This window comes from Populus nigra, chromosome 4, assembly GCF_951802175.1.
Source record: "Populus nigra chromosome 4, ddPopNigr1.1, whole genome shotgun sequence".
In the NCBI taxonomy this organism is placed as follows: domain Eukaryota; kingdom Viridiplantae; phylum Streptophyta; class Magnoliopsida; order Malpighiales; family Salicaceae; genus Populus; species Populus nigra.
In genome coordinates, this window is record NC_084855.1 from 12,436,398 (window position 1) to 12,459,770 (window position 23,373).

Sequence of the window (23,373 nt, forward strand, 5' to 3'; positions counted from 1 at the left end):
ACAGTTGTGGACCCCACATGAAAATAGTGGTGTGACCACAGGTTAAGAAAAAGTAAAAATTATCAGCTTTTCACGTGAAAAGCTGATAATTTTACATATCCAAACATTACAAATTAATAGCTTAATACCGTTGCATTTATTAGACAAAACTGTCCTCCTAAACAAATCAATTTTGATTTGTACCAGTTTCTCAAAGCTTCTGTTGGTTTCTTCACCATTAACCCCCTCATCTGCGAGCCTTCACCCTTCGTTATTTCAATTTCCTTCTTTACAATTGAGAAACCCAATTAATATCCGGTGTATAAAAGCTACCCCATGGCACACGAATGCGATTACCAGCCACACCCACCCCGAGCTTCGCCAGAAACGTGGTAAGTTCATTCCTTCAGTTCTTGTTTGCTTTTTCATGTAGTAAAAGTGTTGGTCTTCTCTACTGTTTAACGGTGAACTTGGATATGTCACCACCATGTGTTTAGCCTTCGCGATCTGTTTTCCTTCTTGGCTGATCTACTAACCCAACAGCTTTTTGTTGCAAAACCGTGCTCAATCTTGTTCGTCATTGCTTAATCTGAAGTTCCCCTATTATTAGCATGTACTAATTTGTTTGTTATGCTGCAGATATGCTTCAGTCCATTTGATAAAGTCGCAGCCCTGATGTCTTGGATTAGCCTGTTCTAAACTGCATAATAGACAAGTAAGTTTGCAATGTTTGAGTTACAGGCAAGCTAGTAAAATTGTGTGTCGTTTGAGGATTATCAGAACATTGTTTAAGGCTATTGCATGATTGTGTTGTCACTTTGATCTAGAGGTGAATGATGGTGTATACACGCACTGATTAATGGGATGGGGTCTGATATTCAATAATTATAAGTGAAACTGCTATATAGATGGCAACACTTTGGATTTGTGTTTGTGACATGTCAAATTGGTTTAATGAATAGTGTTTTCTAGTCTAGAAAATACATGTGCTTCTGTCCACAAACCAAACGGGGTATCCATTAGGTCTCTCTAAGACCATGACTGCAGTAAAAATTTGTTGTGTTTAATGATATGAAATATCTGCAACTATCGTTTCCTTGAATTGCCTTCAGTTTCTTATAATATGTTCTGCCTTATGTTATGAAATATATGGATCTGGTGATGTTGGGGAGTCTGAAAATGATAGGAGTTTGGTTATCATAAATGGACCTTGTTCTGCTCTATGGTCTGAAATATATGGATCTATACTGATTACTTTGTTGCCTTTGAACCGAAGATGGCATGTCCTCTTTGCATAAACAGGATATTTTATTCATTCATGTTTAAAGACTGGTCATTCAATTCATTATTATCATTAGTGTGTATGTGTGTGAGTGTTAGTGTCTATATAGCATAAATAAACACAATAGGGATATATTTTTAAATCAACTGCATTGATGACAACATTATCACATTTCTTAATATCAATTCGTAAAAGTTTGTTTACATATAATATCTTTAATATCCACTACAAAGTTTAAAGGCTCATGTATCCTTGTGTTGGTTGATGAATTATGTTAGAAACAAAAGTATCAATGGAAGGTACTGAAAGCTCGGATAAAGCATCTTGGACTAAAGAGATGGTGCATACATTCTGTGATATTTGTATTGTTGCTATTGATAGAGGAATGAGGCCAAACACTCATTTTGATAAGGTCGGATGGAAATTTGTTATGGCTGCCTTTAAAGAGAAAACTGGTTATGCTTTTAGTAAGACTCAACTTAAAAACAAATGGGATGGTGCTAAAAAAGACTGGAGGCTTTGGAAAAAATTGATTTCTGAAACAGGTGTAGGATGAAATAGTGATCTTGGAACTATTAGTGCTAGTGATGAGTGGTGGGCAAAAAAAGCTCAGGTGAGTTATTGATACCTTTTTTTATCTATATTTTTTGCTTTGTCTTGTCCTAATTCTTAAACAATGTACCATGTGTTATTTAGTTTATGCATTTGATGTTTCATACACTTGTTTTTAGGAAATCAGAGGTTCCAAAAAGTTTAGACATTCTGGGATTGAACCGTCACTTTGTAGTAAGTTTGATTTAATGTTCAGCAATGTTGTGGCGACTGGACATTACGCTTGGACGCCATCTTCTGGATATTTATTTGATGATTATGTTGCTGGTCAAAGCACTACGGAGGGTAATGTTAATGAAGAAGAAAATTTGGAAGAAGGAAGTGGAGATTCGGAGGAGGATGTTATTCCTAATTTCACAGACGATGTTCGCAATTTAGTTGCTGGCGTGAATATAGGAAATAGCAGTACCACAAATAGCAGTGGAAAGAGAAAAGCAAGAGAACAATGTGGTGTGCAAAGTACAAAGAAAAGCAAAAAACCTTCCGGAGTAGGTGATCAATTGTTGTCACGTTTTGATGAACTATTTGATCGTGTTTCCAAGAAGAATGATAGTCGGGATAATATAGGGTGTAGTGTACGTGAGGTGATGGCAGAGGTCCATTCCATACCCGGAATTGAATTCGGTGATGACTTCTACTGTTTTGCAACTGAGTATTTGTCTAACAGGACGAAAAGAGAGATGTGGGCCTCAATCGGAGATATTGATAGGAAGTATCAATGGCTTAAAAAAATGTACCAGAGACGTCAAAACCACTAAATTACGGTCAGTATTGCTTTACTGATGTATCGTAGTTTATGTATTCAATTGCTTTAACAACTAGATGAATATGGGATTTTTTTTTCTGCCAAATCATGTACAGGTGTCCAATATTGGGACAATGACGCTTAAGGCTGCTGGATTGAAGCATGAAGAGTGGTGCTGATTTTATAGAGAACAAGCAGTTTAAATTATGTTTGCGGATTGCTAACCTAACCTTTTTTTACATTGTATGGATTATTGTAAAATTGTTGTGTTGTCTTATGTTATATTGAGGGGTAATATGCTATTATGTTGAGGGATACCTATAATGACTGTTAAGACTTATGCTGGAACAATATGTGATTGTATGTCATGTGTGAATGCTTATGGCTATGCTGCTACTGTTGTGTGATGGTAAATTGTTTGTGCTTGCTTATACTGGTAGTGCTGTTATGAGGTATGCTGTTAGTGAATGTTGTTCCTGTTTTATGTTGGTACTGGTGTGTTGGTATGCTAGAAACATCAGAGCATGCTGGAAGAGTGAAGGAAACGAAACGTGTACAGATAGAGGGACCTATGGCAAATGGGGCTTTGGCAACAGGAGGTTATGGAATCAAGTTTCACATCAATTAGAAAATAGAAAAGAGTTGTTGTTATATTCCATCCATTGTTTTCTTTACAGTAATGATGTACTTATGCAGGTTTTTTACAGCTACTTTTTTTGCTTTACAGTTGTGAAATGTGAGCTGCAGGTTATTGGCTGTATATGTATGTAAGGCTGCTATATTGAAACAGTGCGTGAGTACAGGCACCTAAAAAGAGAAAGCAAAAAGATTCTCAATTTGTAAACGCTTTTCAGCACTGCAGTCAGGCATATTCTTCACTGTTGTTGAGCATGTGTATTGTTTGAAATTGTAAAAGTTTTGACAGTGAGATACATTGCTTCCTATATATAATGCATGTTGTTACTTCACATGTACTCTTAATATTCTGCCCCGTTTAATACACTACAAAAATTATACTTTTGGTCTTGGGAGTTCTTGCAACAGAAGCTTTAGTTGTAAGTTGTTTGTCTTTAATCTTATTTTTTGCATTCAAGACTGATTTGTTGTTAATTTAACGTCAACAAAGTTCATTGGTCTTTCAATACAACATGTTAACATGATGTGGTTTGTATGCAATTCTTTATTATAGTTTATCCTCGCACTATTGTTTTCATGCTTGTTTGTTCCATGCATGAATTTGAATGCTATGCAACATAACATTCTAGTACTTATGTTTTCTTTGTTTATACAAGTTATGGCTAAAAGACATGTTATTCATCTATAACATGATATTATTTATGTACATGATATTATTATTTTTTCCATATTTTCCAAAGTGATAAATAGTGTTGTCAATTTAAATATAAAAGTGATGGAATTTTTGTTTTTAATATGACTTGAAACGAACATAAATGTTTGCAATTCAATTTGTGTAGGAAGATATGGTAGATGAATGGGTGAATGCTATGCTTGGTGTTAACTATGATGACAATTATGATACCGTGATGAATCATGTAATTGATCATATTAATTGTAGTAATACCGGTGGTAGTGGAGCCGCTAGTAATGAAAATGGTTGTGGTAATGAAGGGGTGAATGATGGTGGTGGTGATGGGGATGATTCAAGTGGAACTGATGATGATAGTGATGAAAACGAGGATTCAACACCTACTGACGATGAGGATGAATCATTTTGGCAACGAGAGTTTGATGATGAAAAACTCTTGTTATGTACCGCTGGTGCTTTACACATGTACTATGTTACTTATGTGCATAAGGAACCTTGTATGGTTTCATATAACACAGGGATGCAATGGTTGACTGAAGTCGTTCGAGGACACTGGAAACGGTGTTTTAACATGTTTCGAATGGATGCAACAACGTTACAAAACCTTTGTTATGACTTAGAAACACAGTATGGCTTGAAACCATCGAGAAGGACAAGTGTTATTGAGAAGGTGGCAATGTTTTTGTACACCATTGCATTAGGTGCAACAAATAGGCAAGTCCAAGAAAGATTTCAACACTCGGGTGAAACCGTGAGTCGCTATTTTAATGAAGTGTTGAAGACAATTTGTTTGCTTGCGGTAGATATAATCAAGTCCGAGGACTCTGAATTTTTAAACACTCCACGAGAAATTGAGATGAATCCTAGATTTATGCCTCATTTTAAGGTCAGACAGTCTTTATAGCAATTATAGAGATCAACATTAATATTATATTATTAATCTTTAATTACTTATGAAATGCTGGTTATTGTTTTGTTTTGTTTTGTTTCGTAGAATTGTATTGGAGCGATCGACGGGACACATGTGCGTGCTTCTGTTTCTCATGAAGATCAAGTACCATTTATCGGGAGAAAAGGTGTGCCGACACAGAATGTAATGGCAGCATGCAATTTTGATATGCAATTCACGTTTGTTTGGGCAGGATGGGAAGGGAGCGCTCATGATACTCGTATTTTTTTGGAGGCTATTGACAATCCACGAATAAAATTTCCAAAACCTCCTGAAGGTACATATAGGACAATAATTACATTCAAACATATTTATATTTTTAATATGTTTATTTTGTATTTTTTATTACATTTGATATAATTTTCTTTATCGTTATTTCAGGTAAATATTATTTGGTTGATGCTGGGTACCCAAATGAGTATGGATATCTCGGTCCATATAAAGGTGAGAGGTATCACTTCCAAGAGTTTCGACGTCGAGGGCAACCAACAAGTCGGGAGGAGCGATTCAATCGTGCACATTCATCACTCCGCAATGTCATTGAACGTGCATTTGGGGTGTGGAAACAACGATGGAGAATTTTACAGAATATGCCGGCATATCCGTACAAATCACAGGTGCAGATTGTAGTGGCATCAATGGCACTACATAACTACATAAGAAGGAAGTCACAAGAAGATGTTGCATTTACAGAATATGATCGCAATCCTCATTTTATTCCTGATGATTTTTTAGCCGATGTTGTATCACGTTCTCAAAGTCAAGGGAACCATAGGCCTTCTCAGATGAATTATGTGCGTGATGGCATCGCGGATAGTTTAATGGGATGATTGGAGGACAACAATAATGTAACATTTGTTTTTTTTTTTTATGTATTCAAAGAATTTCCTAACAAATTTTACTCACAACTTCACAAAATTCACACATGTCCTTCTAGGTAATTTTACCAATAGAAGCACTTACAAAAACAACTTAACCAAACACATATCAAGTGCTTTTTAGACAACTTTACTTGTAACCACAATAATAACCAAACATATATTTACTTAACAAAACCACACAGAAAAATGATTTTCAAAAAAGTACTTTTTACCAACCGCGGTTACAAAAGCTACCACTCTTCCAAACAGACTCTCAATGATAACCTAGAAGCCCGGTTTTCTTGTTACTAAAAAGTAAAAATAAATAAAAGTTCCCGGTTCACTAAACCTACATTCCCCGTCACCAGTGCAGTACTCCACCCATCGAGGTCTATTTTCATCTCTCTCTATTTTTCTCCGGTGACTATTTTAGGGTTTAAGAAAGGGCTTTTCCTCATTTTTCTTCTTGAACTTCAACTCTTACATGCATAAATCATTGTGTTTCTTTCTGTAGATCCAAAATGCGAAGATCGTTATTCACATCATTGGCTCTATCTCTGGTAACAAAGCGAGGATTTTGTACCGAACCAGAGAAAATCGTAGCTTCTGTACTGTTCGAGAGATTGCCAGTTGTTATTCCCAAAATCGACCCTGTGGTCTATGCATTTACCGAGTTCTCGTGAGTTTCTCTCTTTTCATTTTTTTTCTTTTGTTTGTTGCTGCTGTTAAAATTTTAAGCTAGTTTTTGTTTTGTTTTTATTTATTTTTTATAAATTCAGTGCTTTTATTTTCTCAGTTTAGGATAGGATTTAAATCTGCCGTTTATTTTTCAATATGTTACCAGTTCATCAATATTTGTTTTGCGAATTTGCGCTGTTTAAGCAAATTATTTTTGGGGCTGGGTGTAGATTTCGTTGGAGGCAGCAGTTTCGACGCAGATATCCAGATGAGTTTTTAGACAAGTCTAATTCTAGGTTAGTGAAATTTAACCTTCTGACATTTTATGAATCCTCGGAAGCCAACAAAATCACCTTGACAAGATGCCAAATGAATTTATTAGCTGTTTCTAACTAATTGCCTTTTTGTACTGTTGTAACTAGTGGAAAAGGTGACTATCAAATTGAGTATGAACCAGCTCCCCGCATCACGGAAGCTGACAAGACAAATGATAAAAAGTATGAAATAGATAAGTTGCCGTTGTTTCTTCCAATTCTTACATGAATTTGCTCGAGTGTTTATATTGTTAGATAGGCTTCTCTTGCTATTAATTCTCAAACATTGTGTTTTATAGAGATTGCATCATGGAGTTCTTGTGTGTGTGTGTGTGTGTGTAATTGTTAGAAGTATTGGCAATCTTTTGTGGGGGTGGGTCAAAAGGAGACAATTCTTTTAGGTTATGAAGGAAATTATTTAGGAATTGGATCAGAAAAAGCTTTGGAATTGGCGGAGGAACTTTTTCCTGAAATATAGATATAAGTGGAAAACTCATGTTTTTCAATCAGGAGTTATTCCTCCAAATTTTCATTGGTATGCTATTTTTATGTTAACAAAACGTATAATCCGATGATAATTTTGTTTCTAAAATGTTTTCTTGTTCATGAGGCATGCTAGTCTTACAACAAGTACTTGTTATGTGGTAGGTGTACAAAAACGTGCATGTCCGACTCAAAGTATTGGCAATGGATTATTTTTGTCTCCAATTATATATCCTTTGCTTGAGTTGTGCCAATGTTTCTTCTGAAAGATTTTTATGTTCTTATACTCTTAACATGACCTATCAAATTTCAGCATTTAACTAGCCTTGCTACATCAGGCTTGCTCGTTTGTTCTTATACTTAAGTTGATTTAAATATCGTAAGTTGCAAAGATGGGGCATGAGTGAAGCCGCAGTAGCTTCTTATTGCTGATTGTTTGCTGAATGCCATAGTTGCATGTCCTTGCTGTAGTGTATTAGCTTGTATATTTCACATTTGTTCCAATTGTGTAAGTAGATTTCTTTTCTTTGTTGGCTAAAAGGGTTAACCCAATTGAATTTTGCCTTTCTGGGCTCTACACTGATACTCATTTCTAAGGAACAATCAGGATTCTAATGATAATGACCTCTAAATTTGTTTCACATAGGTCATTACAGAGGGCACTTGACAGAAAACTTTATCTTCTTCTTTATGGTAAAGCATATGGGTCTCCTAGTGACAGGCCTGTCTGGCATTTTCCTGAAAAAGTTTATGAATCTGAGGAAACATTGCGTAAGGTGAATATTGTTATGTGACTATCCATTTCCTCCTCTCCCTGTTTTATCCTTTTCTCAATAAATTCCAAATCTTTGCAGTGTGCAGAATCTGCATTACAGTCTGTCTTAGGTGAACTTTCTCACACATATTTTGCTGGCAATGCTCCTATGGGTCATATGGTCATACAGCCAACAGATGATGCACAAGAGTCTGGCTACAAGGTATGTTTCTGGAATTAAACCTCAGTAAGTATGGATGGAAGATATGTTGTGCCCAACATGTAGTATGCCATTATTTAATTCTTCTTTTCTTTAAGATGGTGGAAGTTCGTCTGGAAAACAGAATGGAAAAAAAAAGGCCATGGAAGATTTTTTTCACTTAACTTTTATCTTGTACTATCACTAGTTAATTGAATATAGAGCACATAAAATTAATTTTGACACTACTTATTGTTAAAAAAGGATCGACTTTCTTAATGTAGCTGAATTAAGATCCAATCATCTTAGTTACATCAAAATACACGGTTATTTGCAAATATAGAAGGAACTTTGGTTTTTAAAATATCAAACTAGGAGATATAATGCCTGATATCATCGTTAAAGATAAATTCTAAGATGTTTTGCTGTTATTTTTTTAATTATCTATATGTGCATCAATGGAATGTATTCTTGCCCTGGATAAGAGATTTCAAGAAACAAGTCAAGGTAGGATTGTTGCGATGCGAATGCAGTTGAGAGTATGTTTTTCATGTTTAATATATAATTTATACTTTTTTGAAATAAAGAATCAACATTTCTCACTATGTATATATATCAAATAGTGCGAATTTTGTGCATCAAACTGTAGCTTTTCCTTTTAATAATGAAACAAAACACACACCTAAGGATATCTCATGCCACTATGTGTGTTCTTTTGCCACTTTTAGCCAACATGTAAATATTTCTACGTGTGCCGACGGTAGGCGGAGATAATTTATATAGTGGTATGATATTTTGCCTTCATTTAAAATGCTGATTAATAATTGCCCATATTATTTGCTCGCAACTTTTTTTTTTCCAGCGATTCTTTTTCAAGTCCCAGGTGACTGCAATGGACAAATTTAAAATTGGAAAGTGTGAAGACTTTGTTTGGGTGACAAAGGATGAACTACTGGGCTATTTTCCTGAGCAAACTGAATATCTCAACAAGATGATCATCAGCTGATTTGGAAGATAGTGAGGTCCAAATGCACTTTGTTTCAGAACCCGGATGGATTGCTTATGATTCTGTTTTGCATTCAACACTTGCCATTCACTTAGCAGAAGGAATTTTGATATCCCTCAGGAATGGTCAATTGACTTGATTTTTAGCATAGGCTGCTCAATTCCGGTGAATTCCCGTCCAGTGTTCCAAATTTTGGTGTTTTTCTGGGATTTTAAATGCCATCTGTTCTAAATAAATTATCAATATCCATGTGCCCATTACTTTTATATGATGATGATGCCCTGCTCTTCTGCAATAAGAGTTCTCCACGTCATCTATATATGGTAGTTCACTTTCAACGAGTAATTATCTCTGTGGAGAACACCTTCATAAACGGTTATTATTTGCATGACTATTAGTTTTATCAGTCATTAAGTGGAATTATGCTGTTTTTCAGCTGAACTGATTAATTCTCGAAGTACCAGTAAGAAAATTGGCGAGTCCTTGCAGGTGAGCTAATCAGGCCGGACTCGTTGCAGGGGTGTGTGTGGGTGTGCTTTCTTCTTCTTCTTCTTGGATTCGGACTGATTAAGAGTGTTCCGCGTGTAAAATTGGGGCCCCCGAAGCTCCGGAATCAAATATATCTCTTTGTTTAATGGGCTGAGGCTGCAGAGCCATTATCTGTTGTCTTTTTTTCTTTTCTTTTCTTATTTAGGTCTTAGAATTTTTTATTGTTTTATACCTCTGTTTTTCAATTTAGCCCTTTAAAATTATATTAATATGATTTTATGTGTTGACATCTTTTTTGGGTTGGTTTCTTTCACTCGATGCGCTGTCACATTAAATCAACAATCAAGTTTGTAAAATATAGTTTTAGCTTATTGTTAAAAAACAAATTGAAATGTAAGGGATCAAATTTAACATAAATGAAGAAACATAGCATTTTTCATAAAAGGTGCCCAAAACTTTCATTTGGTTTCTCAAGTTTTAATTTTTTTATTTAGTCCTTGTTCTTTTATATAATTATAATTTGGCCTGAAATTTTATATCTGTCATGTTTTAGTCCTTCAATGCTAACAGAGGTGAGAAAAATCTGAGGTGATCAAATTTTAATAAATAACTCCCATTTTGGTGTCCATGAATTTTTTTTTAGAAAGAAACTCAATTAAAGTGGTTTAAAACTTTAATTATGCTGAAGAATAGAATACATCCATTATTTTCATTATCATCACTTTTTATATTATTTTCTCCGGTTAATTATTCTTTTATTTTTTATATAGTCCCATAAAAATAACTAAAAATTTATTAATTTTCTTTTTTGCTTTATAGATTATGGTAAATTTTTATTTGAATCATGCTTTTGATTAAAAAAAAAACTCCCTCTAAAATTAAAAAGAAATTAACGAGTATCAAAAATGAAGTTTTGGCTAAAGAAATACATTATGTTTCTTACTTAATTTAAATCATTTGATTTTTAATAGATATTTATTTAAATAATCACGCTGTTAATGAAAAATCATTGTTATGTCGAAATAAAAAAAACTAATAAAAAAGAATTTTTACAAGAAAAATACATTTTTTCTCTTCGAATTTAAATCATTAGAGTTCTTAAGAATATTTATTTTTAATAAACATAAAAAATAATTTGTTAATTTGAAATTTTAAATGGATAAGTTATAATTACATGATACACTTATCATATGTACTTAAAGATTACAATTCACCTCCAAGATAAATAAGTAAAAGCGAGTAAAATAAAAAAGATAATTGAGGTAAAATATTTACATATATATCTATATTTTAATGACAAGAAAAATCAACCTTTTATTTTAATTTTTAATTAGAGTGACAAATATTTTTTTTTACAATTTATTAATTCATCTAATATTAAATTTATTTTAATAATTAAATTTAAACTGTTTCTCAATTAAAATATTTCATGATACTGAAACATACATCTATAACATCAATGTCTTCTTCTTCTTTTGTGTGGAAGAAACCAGAAAACTAGAAACATAAATCTATAATATTTTATTTAACATCCCTTGCTGATTTGGTTATAGGCAACAAAACTAGTTTTGTGGATATATTCTAGTTTTGTTGCCTATAACCATATCAGCAAGGGATTCCTCTCAAAGTGGCACGTGGTGATTATGGAGTTCTGGTGTGGCTCTGATAATCACTTCTTCTTCTATTTCGATCCGTTCCTCTATCTTTTCTCTTTTCTTCTCTTATACTTCACGTTGGGATGTTTTTTTCCTCTCCTTCATGGACGAAAAGGGCTACATTCTTTCATAATTTTCAATTGTAGTCCCTTTAGTTTTAATCTTTTAAAAATCAAAAAATCCAAATAATTTTTTGTTTTTTAATAATTTTAATATTAATTAAAAAATATTATCGAGCGTGCAAGTTATGTGTCAGGGAGTGGGCGACGCTTGCACATGCTTTTTAGACAACACGTGCAATGTTGCCCAATGTCCAAACACTTCCTTTTAAGACGACATTGGAAGCAGCTCATCGTGTTCTTTCTTCCGGTGCCATGCATGTGCCTGAAGGAAAAGTGATTGAGTTTCAGCAGGTTTTTTGTCCTCTTCCTTCTTTTTTCTTATCTCTTCATCTTGCCAAAAATTAAACATGTTCTTATGGTAGTTTTTTTTATCCAATTTAATTTTTATTTTTTATTATCATTTATTTTATTTTTAATATTTTTTATTGATTTTTTCTTCAATTGCATCATGTTATTTTGTTTGATTTAATTGGTGGTAAACAGTACCATATCCATTACCCTAGAGGAAAATTTCCACGTGTTTCAATTGAGGTCTTCTTTAAAGCCTAAGAATGATGCATATATAGTAGCATGCCATGCATGCTATAGTGCATTGGAGATAACGATATGCATAAGTCGGGCACGTCTCCCTCTTCACTTAAGGGCAGGTAAACAGAAGTAGGTGAGATGTAGTTGGCTTTACCCTTGGCTGCAAGAGAGGGAAATTGAGACTGAAACAGACTCTCCTTTCAAAAAATCTAGCAAACCATCTTCATCTCTCTATTTGTAGGTCTGTCCAACCTCTCTCACCTTCCCAGTTTCCATTACCTTTTTCTTGACCTCTTCTATGTTTTCATCGATCTTAAACATTCTCAGTTCCCCTCTGATCATTCTCTTTGTGCGTAGCCCCACAATTAATTAATGGAAGGCCATGAAGCCCCACCACCACAACTGCCACAAATGGCGCCATCCCCAAACCCTTCCTATCTCCTTACACCCTTACTACTGCCATCCTCCTCGTTGCAGTACCCTTCTATAATTGAACCTCAAGTCCTTCCGGATATTGATTGGGCTGGCCTTCTCTCTGGCCAATCCCAGCTCGGTGAGAAGAGGCCTGTAATGGAAAGTGCTTCTATGTTGGCTGAAAATGGAGCAGAGGAAGAAAAGGGAAATAGAGATGAGAAGAAAGGGGGAAGAGTGAAAAAGGCGACCCGGCCAAGATTTGCTTTCCAAACTAGAAGTGCAGACGATATTCTTGATGATGGATATAGGTGGAGGAAATATGGGCAAAAAGCGGTGAAGAACAGCAAATATCCCAGGTTTGCAAGAAATTAACTTAATATTAAGCTATTCTAAACAAAAAGAAAAGAATCCTTGCATCATATAACATATATTGCATGCTATGCATTTTAGATTTTACATGTAACCCAATTACTAATTAGTCCGATTGATATTTTATGTGAGCGAACTAAAGTTTCTCATTGTTTAAGATCAAATATGTATATAACGAACCTCGCCCGAGAACAGATCAAAGATTTTTCCATAAAAATCTAGCTAGCTAGGCCTAACACATTAAAGGCTAGGGTTAGGGTTCGGAAAGAACAACAACCATGCATGACAGCAGCAGCAGCAGGAATTGTACGAAAGAATATTGTATGTATTGAGCTGTCTGAATTGTGTGGATCACAGCCCAAGATCATCCTATTAATTTCTCGCGGTCTCCATATTAAGTGTGTTTATTATACAATTTCACCCACTTTTCTAATAACCCTTAATAACTGTTTTTCATATTTACACAAAACAATATTAATTAATGAATTGCTTTTATCTATTCAAGTATATATGAATTATTTAATAATTTTGTGAAATGTTTTGCGTTGATTTTATTTTATTTTGCCAAAGGAGTTACTACCGGTGCACGCATCATACATGCAACGTGAAGAAACAAGTGCAAAGGCTATCTAAGGACACAAGCATAGTCGTCACGACTTATGAAGGAGTTCATGATCATCCATGTGAGAAACTGATGGAAACCCTAACTCCTCTTCTCAAACAGATGCAATTCCTAGCTAGGTTCTAATTAAGCTCGCTTCTGCACAAGCAGACCCTGTTGTTCTTGGCCATCTTATATCAGTCTTTGTATATAGTGAAAACTTGTAAACTTTTCCACATCTTCTTTTTCTTATTTTTTTTCTTTTAATTTTACAACTAGAAAGATCGATAGAGTTTTTATATGAATTGGAACTAAGTATATTTTTCAAATCCATCCAGAACAAGCTATCCACATCAAAACAAAACATTAACGAGAATTTAGCCTCGTCTAATTAAAATTTAAATTTAGATGATCAGAATAGAATACGAGCATCTTTTCTTGACATAAAACAGAGCTGTCCTGTGCAAGCTTCTTAGTTTTTCAAGTGCTGGCCTTGTGAAAATGGTCCGTATTTTATGGAGAAAGAGAGGCGTCGAGATTAGAGACCCGAATGTTGTATTGTGCGGCCCATTCTCTCAATTTGGGGCTTGAGGTGCCGATTAGGCCATTCATTTCGGTTTAGAGAGCAAATTCATTTATTAATTAAGGAATCCCCTCATCACATCCTGAACTGATACTCTAGGTGTGAACTAGCCGGCAAGGTCGAGGGATGCCGCAGGACTCTTTTTTTTTTTTTTCTTAAATCTATTTTTACATAAAAAAATCACAATTAAAATAAATATTTATAAGAAATCAATCAATTAAATTCTAGAACAGAATTTTTATATATATTTATTCAAAATTCGTTTTTATTATTCAAGGCCTTTTTTTATTTATAAAAGTATGTCTTTTTATCATCATATTGTTTTCAATAAAACTTAAAAAAATTAAAATAAGTATTTGTAATCATTTCAATTATTTAGATTTAAAAAAACACATTTTTTTAATCAAGGCTTTTTTCTTATTGATTGTTTTTTATATGAAAACTGGTCCTTTTTATTAGATGAATGGTTCTTAAAATAAAACCTCATAATGATCTGAAAATAAATTTTTAATAAAAAAATCATGCCTTTATAATTTTCAATTGACTGTTGAGAAAATAAATTGATAAAATTATATAAAAATAACAAAAATAGGCATTTTATTTTTATTGGATACTCATGAGAATTGTTTTTTAAAAAAAAACTATACATATTAGTTTGGTATAAATATAATTATTCATAAAGTAATGGTTAAAATTACCATAAAAGCACTAATCTTATTTGAATATATAGCATAATCAAGTGGTTTATATATATTATTTTTATAATTTTATTTAAAGAGAATTTTATATAAAATAAAATAGTTAAATAAAAAAATAAAAAAAATGTGAAGTCTACAGAATAAAGCCCAGGCGTGCCTAGGCTTGCAAAGGCAGCCCCAGGCATGCCAGGCCTTTTAAAAAAAGCCTAACGCTTCTAGGTTTGTAAGAACCAAGCCCGCTCACATGTTTTAAAAAAAGAGTCAAACACTTCATGTCCTCTGCCTGAGTTATTTAAAAAACAAAAAATAGATAGATAGATTTGTCGACATAAGTAGAACGCGACATCCACTCCAATAAATTTTGACTATCTCTGATACTTGGAAATTAAGTTATGGGCAATTCAGACCAAAACAAATCCTTAAACTGTTTATACCCAAAAATATTTTAATAACCTCAATTATTTTATTTTCAACTCCAAAATACTATTTATAAATCTAAATATTAAAATCAAATAAAATAAAAAAGCTTAACAGACCCTAATTTATTTTTTTCAGCATGGTTAAAATATAAAACATCCTTCAATTATTCTATCCAGGATAAATCCATTTAAGTCAGGGTCGATCTTTAACTTCTCACATGAAATATATCTCTTCAAATCAAGAGCTCCTCGTTATGTTTATTATTTTACCTGTTTTGATTTTTTAAAAAATATTTTTATTTTAAAATATATTAAAATAATATTTACTTTTAATTTTTTAAAATTATTTTCAATATTAACATATCAAAACCATTTAAAAATATATATAAAAAATTAATATCTTATCCCCAACTCAAACCGAAAACAAACTTATTATAAATGGTTTTCTTCCCCTTGATATTGCTGTATATTTTAATGAGATATGATTTTAATCTAATGGTAAATTCAATTTCCATTAATTTATTCTCTTAGATTTAAGATTTAGATCTCTTATTAATAAGAAAAGAAATAATCCTCAATTAAAATTTGAACTTGGAATAGAAAGTTCTCCGACAGAATAGTCATTGGTGTAGTTTTAAAATGTGGTTCGGTCTGGTGGGTCAACCCGAGATCCGATCAATTCAGGGTTAAAACTGGGTCGGGTTGAAGAAAAAATAGAGAAATAAAAAATCCAGTGTGACCCGGCAACCCGGTTGACCTGATAAGACCTGGTTAAAAACTCTATTGCAACCTGTTAATTTTTTTTACTAAAATAATATTATTTTAATTTTAAAAAAATTAATTTAGATAATTCGATGACTCGGTCCAAACTTAAAATCCACACCTTGATCCAGCCGAATCCACACCTTGCTTAAAATCCACACCTTGATCCAGCCGAATCCAGAAACTATCGTCTCGGACATAGCTTTCAATTTAACTTTTCGCGGCACCGAGTTTTACTGCGTCATCTTTGATGACATTATTAGCTGGTGTCTTTTTTATTTTTCTGAGTCGCCCGAGTACTATTACTTTATTACATTTTATTATTATTATTATTATGATTAAACCTTGAATCATCATGCACATATTAAAGATCAGTCTCCAATTTTCTCACCGCCTACCGTTCTTGAGTTATCTAGACGGTTTCCATTAAATATCTAGCTCAAGCCAGAAAATATCTTAGCTCCAGAAGTATCTAGTAGGCTGCAAGATAGAAAATAAAGTGCGTGTATATATATACACACACGTGTGTGAGTGTGTGGTGCCTGCGTTGTGTGTGCTGTGCAGTAAGGGAGAAGAAAAATAATTTGTAGCCAAGAGTTTTGTGTGCTGGCGCGCTCTGTGAAAAGTAAAGATTGGTGTGGTGGTTAGTTTTAAAGTTTTTTTTATTTTAAAATATATAAAAATTATTTTTTATAGTTACGTATTAAAATAATTTAAAAATATAAAAAATTTTATTTTAAGTAAAGAAAATATAAAATAAAATTTAAAAATTTTCAAATAGATTTTAAAAAAGCAAAAACAAACAGTGTTTAAGTGTAAGTTTTGTTTGGTATTGTGTTTCAAATAGAGGTTTAGTAAAATTTAAAACTTTTCTTGTTTAAAATTTATTTTATATTTATTTTATGTTTTGATATATTGATATTAAAAATTAAAAAAATATATTATTTTAAGTGCGAGTGTGTGTCGTGACAAATCTAAGATGTGTTTAGTATTGTGGTTGTAGTTTGAAAAAAAATTATTTTATAAAAAAGACTTTTAGTTGAGGTTAGTTTGGTAAAATATATGTTTGGTTAAAATTATAGTTGAAATTAAAGTTGAACAAAAGGTAGTTGAATGTGTTTGGTTAAAAATACTTTTCAAATTGAGGTTATAAAATAATTTAAAAAGACATGTATTAATATTGATGGTTTTTAATTGAAATATTGTAGATTTAATTACTGTTATTACATCATGAAATAAACAATACTTTATATAAGGTATTTTTTACTGTTTCATTAAACTATCTGTAATTCTATCACGAACGAAATCCATCCGACAAAGACTATAGTTTCCATGGCTTCCTGTGCGTGCAACAACATCAGGTAAAATATCATAAGAAACAAAATTGGAATTGCGATTAAATTCTGCAAATGTTACGTCATCATACGATCTCTTTCTAATATAATTATGTAGTGCCATCGAATAATGTTAAATACTAGTTTTTCAAATAAAACACAATATCTGAGAAATTTTTTTGGATTTTTTTTATTTTATTGAGTCGAACCCGGTCCAATGCATTTAGTTTTGGGCCAGACCTGATTCGGGGCATGAATAGCGGAGATGCTCTCCACTGTTCACTTTACAAAACAGTGGAGACGAGGAAATGCAGCAGCAAAAGAAGAAGAAGAAGGGGAAGGGGAAGAGCAAGCTACCATGTGCAGCGACGATATCTGGCTGGTGGTCGAAACGGCAGAGGCTGATGGTGAACTGAGGGAGCTGCTTGGCCGATGGATGGCAGGTTCTAGGAAGTTTGATATTCCTCTAACAAGTTTTTTTTTTCTCTTCAAAAATATATGTTTTGTGGGCAAACTGGTTTGTCGGTTGATAATTGAAAAATTGAGGCGAGGTGCTATTTACAAAACTCAACTTTTTTGCTTTTGTTAAACCTAGATGCAACCTCAATTTATGGTGGGGCCCACCAAAACAAAACCAAGTTTTAACTTAACCAAACACATATTTATGTGGCTCCCTTTCAATCTCACACGCAGCCATATTACCAAACATCCACTAAAACATACATGGATCATCAACTTAAAACATGTTTGTTTGTTAAATAAATAATTTTTTAATATATTTTCAATCAAAGAATATTTTAAAAAATAATCTTATAATATTAAATAAACACTTAGGCCTGTTCGGGATTGTGGTAGCAGTTGTGGTTCAAAGTGCTTTTCGCTTAGAAATGTATTAAGATGATTTAAAAAAAAAATTATTTTTGAAATTAGCGCACCAAAACAATCCAAAAACACTAAAAAAATATTAATTTAAAAAAAAAAAATTATTTTTTTTGAAAATACGGGTTGGACCGCGTTTCGAAACGTATTCTTTAATAAAAATTCAATGTGTGCTCCCTAGAGGTCACCAATTCAAATCTCACAAACCTCGAGACCACTAGAGGCTTACATAGTCGTTAACTTCAGTGCCCGTGAAATTAATTAAAGTACATATAAGCTGGCCTGGATACCTACATTACTAAAAAAAAAAAAGAAGAAGAAGAACTCTAGTGTGATTTGTTTTCTCACTGTTAAAGTTCTAAAAATTGGTATCAGAACTATTGCTCAAAATTCGTACTCCAAATAAAAAAGTTTACAACTGTGTCCCATACCGAGTCGAGGGTGTTCAGCCCATAATGAGTGCGCGTCCATACATAAGCCCATGCCGCAAACTGTCTGCTTTGAAATGGCGGTAAGAGACGTGTCAAAACATTGAAGGAAAGGTGACGATGCTGGAAAATATATCCAGTAGAAAGATTGTCATTAAATTAGATTCGAAGCACTTAATGGCACAGCGATACCTATAAAAAAAAACACGAACACTTAAATTCGTTCAGTCGTGTATAGGTGACGATAAGAATGAGTATTTTTTAAAATTAAATGTTTTTAAAATTTTGTATTAAATTTGTGTGGTGTTAGAATTAAAATTCAGAGAGGAGTTGCATTTTAGCTGATTGCTAATTTATCTTTAGATTTTGTTTTTATTTCATCAATTGAGATTTGTTCTTCTTAATTTTCTCATTGTTTCTAATCCTGATTTGAGAGTAGATAAATATCATATTTAACTTGAGTTAATTTAAATTAAATAAATTTTATATTTTATAAAAAAATAAAAATAATATCATTTAAAAAAAATTAAAAAAATAGTCATTGAAAAATAAATCCTTCTCGCGGCGAAGCTCTGTAAACCTATCTAGTATGTATCTATTATTGATTTGAGTCCCGAAACAATGCATTAAATGAATAGGTAATTTTGTCGAGGTTTAGTGACATTTATCGTCATTATAAAGCGTCATTATAAATAAATTTTGACATAAAATTAGAAAAGAAGGCACAGACGTATCGAATTAAAAACTTTTAAAAACATCTCTGGATGTAATTAATAAATCATTTTGTTTAAGTACTCAACTGACAATTAATTATACAATATGCTAGTAGCTAAGAGGAGACTTCCCTCGATCGTACCTCTGTGGTGAAAATATCTTGAGACACGGGGAGACCCACGACTTACACACGTATCTTCAGCGATGTCGACGACAAGACACGCTACCATTTCCTACAATATAAACAGGAGAGAAGCTAGAGAAGGGATAACCATCATTTCTGTGGGAAATAAAGGAACTAGCAAAGCCCCTGACTAATTAAGTTTATCTTGCAATTACAAAAATGTCGCAGTTGCTAGGCAAGGCCAAACATTTTGTGGCAGAGAAGGTGGTTAATGTCAAGACCCCAGAGGCTACCATCACCGACATGAATCTGGAAAGCGTGCACCCTGACAGCATAGACTATGGTGCCAAGGTGTCTGTCAAGAACCCATATGGAACTTCGATCCCTATTTGCGAGATCTCCTACTCTTTCAAGAGCGGTGGCAGGTAACTCAATACACTCACCGTCCCGTTTCACTTCTTTGTTATTGTTTCTTTTTATCTAAAACGTGTGCAATATTGTTCAAAGAACTCGCGAGATTTGTCGGAAACTATTGGATTGCCTGCTCTGTATGGTTTCGAATTAAGATTAATTATTGCCAAATGTTTTTTTGTCGTTGATTAACTCAAGATGGTAATGCGGAATCTGAAGGGGGCTCTTAATCCAATTTTCAAGTATTTAGGAAAGCCGAAAGCTTAAGAACTTGTGATGGATAATTTTTTTAGATTTTTATATGGGTAGTTTCCTAAGGCGTGGATTTTTCTTGACATGATTTGCATATTGGGAGCAGGATGATTGCATCAGGGACAGTGCCAGACCCTGGCTCGTTGAAAGGGGACGACACAACGATCTTAGATGTGCCGATGAAGGTGCCACACAGTGTGCTTGTGAGCTTAGTGAAGGACGTTGTTGGGGACGGTGATATAGACTATGAGTTGGTGTTGGGTCTCACAATTGACCTTCCTATCTTTGGCAAATTCACCATTCCTCTGTCCAGGAAGGGTGAACTCAAGCTGCCTACCCTCTCTGATATGTTTTAAGTCTCTCTTAGGTTGGATCTGGATCTGTTTTCTAGTATGCTAAGGGATAAATAAAATGGAAGTGTGTTTTTTGTATTTATAGTGATTTTAGCTTGAGTTTTCGCTGGTCAGTGGCACCCGCAGAAAGCGTTCTCTGTTTATCACAATCTTGTTTAAAATCGAAAGAAAAATCTAATTACAGTTTTAAGTGGGTAAATATTTTATTCTGGCTATTATATATATATATATATATTATGATGTTAAATATTAATTATGGTTGTTACTTGCAAAATAGAAATGTTAAACTAAACAATTTAAAAAAGAAGAAGATATTAATTAGAATTAAAAAAAAAACAATTAACAGCGTCCAGGCAAGAACAAAAAAAGAAGATGCCGGTTGAGTTTAAAAAAAATATATATTTTTTTTGAATTTTAGGAGTCTACAAGTTATCCATCTTCGATGTACGGTATGTCATCTCATCTACTAGATAGAATATTTTTGGTCCCATGATTCAAAAATCGAGATTTGAGTTTGTAGATAAAAAAATAATTATTTTTCAACTTATTTTTATTTAAAAACACAAAAAAACCTTCAATCCTAAAACACACTAATCAATTCAAAAATCTTAAATCAAAACAAGATTCATGGTGTCGGTCTACTTTTTCAACATGTTGAAAAAGTAAAATCATGTTTATTAAATTGTTTTTGCAGCCCAAGGAACACCTTTTGAAGCCCTTCTCGTTTCCCTTCCAGACATTGGGAGTTGCCTTCCTTCCAAAAGCTAATTTTTCTAGTTTAATGATTTATTATCCTTCTAGAGCATATGTGTTCTCTCTCCTGAGAAGTCAGTTCCGGCCTAGCTTAGCAATTTAAAGTAAAATTCCTAGTTACTTAACAAATCTAATATTTTACCAATTACAATACCAAAATATTTCAGTTGGAGACTGTCTAAGCCAGAGCTCGATGGATCACGTAGTTGAATGTTGTTGTGTGGATATCATGCCGAACCCAAATTTAAATGCGGACTTGAGATCGGGCTATTACCCATTAACAAAACTCTAAATATTAGAGGGTGTTTTCCCTGCAACAAATTGCTATTATGTTGTATTGTGAAGCTCACATTTAGTATAGTAAATCGCGGACTCATTATACACTAGTGTCCTTTTATTTTTTATTTTAATTTCATCCTTTTAGAAAAAAATTGAATGCCAATTTAGGTTAAATTGTTATTAACTAATGATAAAATTGAAAGATAGAGGATCAATGTAAAAAAGGTAAAGAAAATAGATGACAACATCTATAGTTTGCCAAAAAAGTTCAATTTAATCCTTATACTTTTTAATTTCTTTTCTCGGTCCTTTTGATTTTTAAAATTTTAATTTTGGTTAAAAAATTCATTTTTCTTATTTTGTTTGAGAGAGGAGAAAAAGTCAGAAAATCTCAGTTGATATCAATTAGACCACAAAAAAAATCGATCTTGATGTCAATAAATTTCATTCGATGAGAGAAGTCTCACTTAAGGTTATTTGGTCTTTCCATTGTCTAAAATGATAGATTTAAGCTCATAATTACTTTTTGGTTTTGAGTTAATTAACTTTTGATTTATGAACGGGTTGTTGGATTATTTGAATAGGTATATACAAGTTTATCATGATGTATATTGTGTTTTATAGTTGTTTTAGGTCAAGAATAGGTTTGTGAGTAATAAAAACTAATTTTCTAACCACCACTAAGACTAGAATCTGGGAAGAAGCAAGCAATGTATCACAAAAAAACACAGCTATTTTCAAATAAAAAATATAAGGACCCAAGCATGTTGGCCCTTCTCAAAATGTGTTCGGCATGCAGGCATGACTTGTCAAGCCTAACAACACCCAACCTCTTTATTTATTTATTTTTGTTTTTCTTCTAATTTGTTTTTTAATTTATAGCTTTTTATATGCATTTTTTTTTAATTTATATCTAAATTAATACCCTTCTCTTTAATTTTTTAGATCATTTACTTAATCTTTTATAAATAACCGTTATTTGTTAATAATTTTGTATGTATTTAATATTTTGAAAATATTATTGTAATTCATCTATAATTATTTTTATGTTTTATATAAAAAATTTATTTTCATGATGTATTTATAAAAATAATTATTATTTATTCTTTTTAAGAAAAAATAATCTTTTAAGATATAAAAACATGTTCAGTAAAGGAAAAGTTAGGCTTAAGTATTATACTTATTTATCTTTTACTTTAAAAAAATGATTATCCTTTTATTTTAAAATTTAACTGCATTAGACCTCATTCTTCATACATTCTAAGATTTAATTCCTTTGACATAAACAACATCTTTACATTTATCAATTAAAAGAATCATGATACGCTTGTAATATTATTTCATTTTTATACTATGTTAAAAATTAACTTGAGATCCTTATATGCGACATTATGTTAATAATTTTTTTTGTATTTATTAATGTATATGATCATTACTTTATTTTATTATATGTAAGTATTAACTTTTTATTTATAGTTATATTTTTTTTATTTCAAAAAACATGTTGACAACACTTATAAATTCATTCTTTTGCGTTAGAAAAATAACTTATCCAATTGCGGCGAAGTGAGTCGAATAGACGTGTGAATATTTGTTTTTGCATTTATTGACATAGATTTTTCTTGGTTTATTTAATTAAATGCATGCGTAATTCTTTTAATTTATGATTAATTATTTTTTCAAAAAAATATGCTGGAAAAGCTTTTGTATTCATTTTTTTTGTTGAAAAAACAATTATCTGAATATCTAGTAACCATCTAAAAATAAAACATAGTGCCTTAAGATTGTCTTGGTTTTATAAATATGCTTGTAAATTGGTGCATGCATGATGAATTGTTCATGATACACATTTGCACGTGAGTGTTATATTTGTATCTGATTGTTTAAAAAATCACTCATATTGCCATAATTAAAGTTTTCATTTAAATAAGGGTTTGTATATATATTTTAAGAGATTATACTCTTTACTGAAAGTGGTTTTATTTAAAAAAATATTTTTTTATGAAATATAATTTTTG

At 32.4% G+C, this 23,373-nt stretch overlaps 3 protein-coding genes across 4 annotated transcripts; all 3 read left to right on the forward strand.

The window, feature by feature from the left end:
• The first annotated feature begins 6,034 nt into the window (after positions 1-6,034).
• LOC133691186 (uncharacterized) lies at positions 6,035-9,533 on the forward strand. 2 transcript variants are annotated; one of them, XM_062111581.1, is made up of 7 exons: positions 6,035-6,143; positions 6,269-6,433; positions 6,663-6,728; positions 6,855-6,929; positions 7,876-8,005; positions 8,084-8,206; positions 9,045-9,533. In XM_062111581.1, the coding sequence occupies exons 2-7, from the start codon at positions 6,276-6,278 to the stop codon at positions 9,186-9,188; spliced, it is 696 nt and encodes a 231-aa protein (XP_061967565.1). In that variant the 5' UTR covers positions 6,035-6,143; positions 6,269-6,275; the 3' UTR covers positions 9,189-9,533. The 2 variants fall into 2 exon arrangements, with proteins under 2 accessions (XP_061967565.1, XP_061967566.1); XM_062111582.1 differs by having other exon boundaries at positions 6,104-6,174.
• Positions 9,534-12,158: 2,625 nt separating this feature from the next.
• LOC133690877 (probable WRKY transcription factor 43) lies at positions 12,159-13,695 on the forward strand. Its single transcript, XM_062111144.1, has 2 exons — positions 12,159-12,752; positions 13,336-13,695. The coding sequence occupies exons 1-2, from the start codon at positions 12,355-12,357 to the stop codon at positions 13,511-13,513; spliced, it is 576 nt and encodes a 191-aa protein (XP_061967128.1). The 5' UTR covers positions 12,159-12,354; the 3' UTR covers positions 13,514-13,695.
• A 5,747-nt stretch (positions 13,696-19,442) lies between these two features.
• Positions 19,443-20,522, forward strand: LOC133691461 (late embryogenesis abundant protein Lea14-A-like). Its single transcript, XM_062111974.1, has 2 exons — positions 19,443-19,732; positions 20,077-20,522. Exons 1-2 carry the CDS (start codon positions 19,527-19,529, stop codon positions 20,324-20,326), a joined length of 456 nt encoding a protein of 151 aa, XP_061967958.1. The 5' UTR covers positions 19,443-19,526; the 3' UTR covers positions 20,327-20,522.
• The last annotated feature ends 2,851 nt before the right edge of the window (positions 20,523-23,373 follow it).

What these genes read in the sequence shown, in the direction of transcription:
- LOC133691186 (XM_062111581.1), top strand. Translation starts at nt 6,276, where the DNA reads ATGCGAAGATCGTTATTCACATCATTGGCTCTATCTCTGGTAACAAAG. An exon ending in TTAGACAAGTCTAATTCTAG is followed by an intron (nt 6,729 to 6,854) that starts GTTAGTGAAATT and finishes TGTTGTAACTAG; the next exon opens with TGGAAAAGGTGACTATCAAA. An exon ending in CACAAGAGTCTGGCTACAAG is followed by an intron (nt 8,207 to 9,044) that starts GTATGTTTCTGG and finishes TTTTTTTTCCAG; the next exon opens with CGATTCTTTTTCAAGTCCCA.
- LOC133690877 (XM_062111144.1), top strand. Translation starts at nt 12,355, where the DNA reads ATGGAAGGCCATGAAGCCCCACCACCACAACTGCCACAAATGGCGCCA. An exon ending in AAGAACAGCAAATATCCCAG is followed by an intron (nt 12,753 to 13,335) that starts GTTTGCAAGAAA and finishes ATTTTGCCAAAG; the next exon opens with GAGTTACTACCGGTGCACGC.
- LOC133691461 (XM_062111974.1), top strand. Translation starts at nt 19,527, where the DNA reads ATGTCGCAGTTGCTAGGCAAGGCCAAACATTTTGTGGCAGAGAAGGTG. An exon ending in TCTTTCAAGAGCGGTGGCAG is followed by an intron (nt 19,733 to 20,076) that starts GTAACTCAATAC and finishes TATTGGGAGCAG; the next exon opens with GATGATTGCATCAGGGACAG.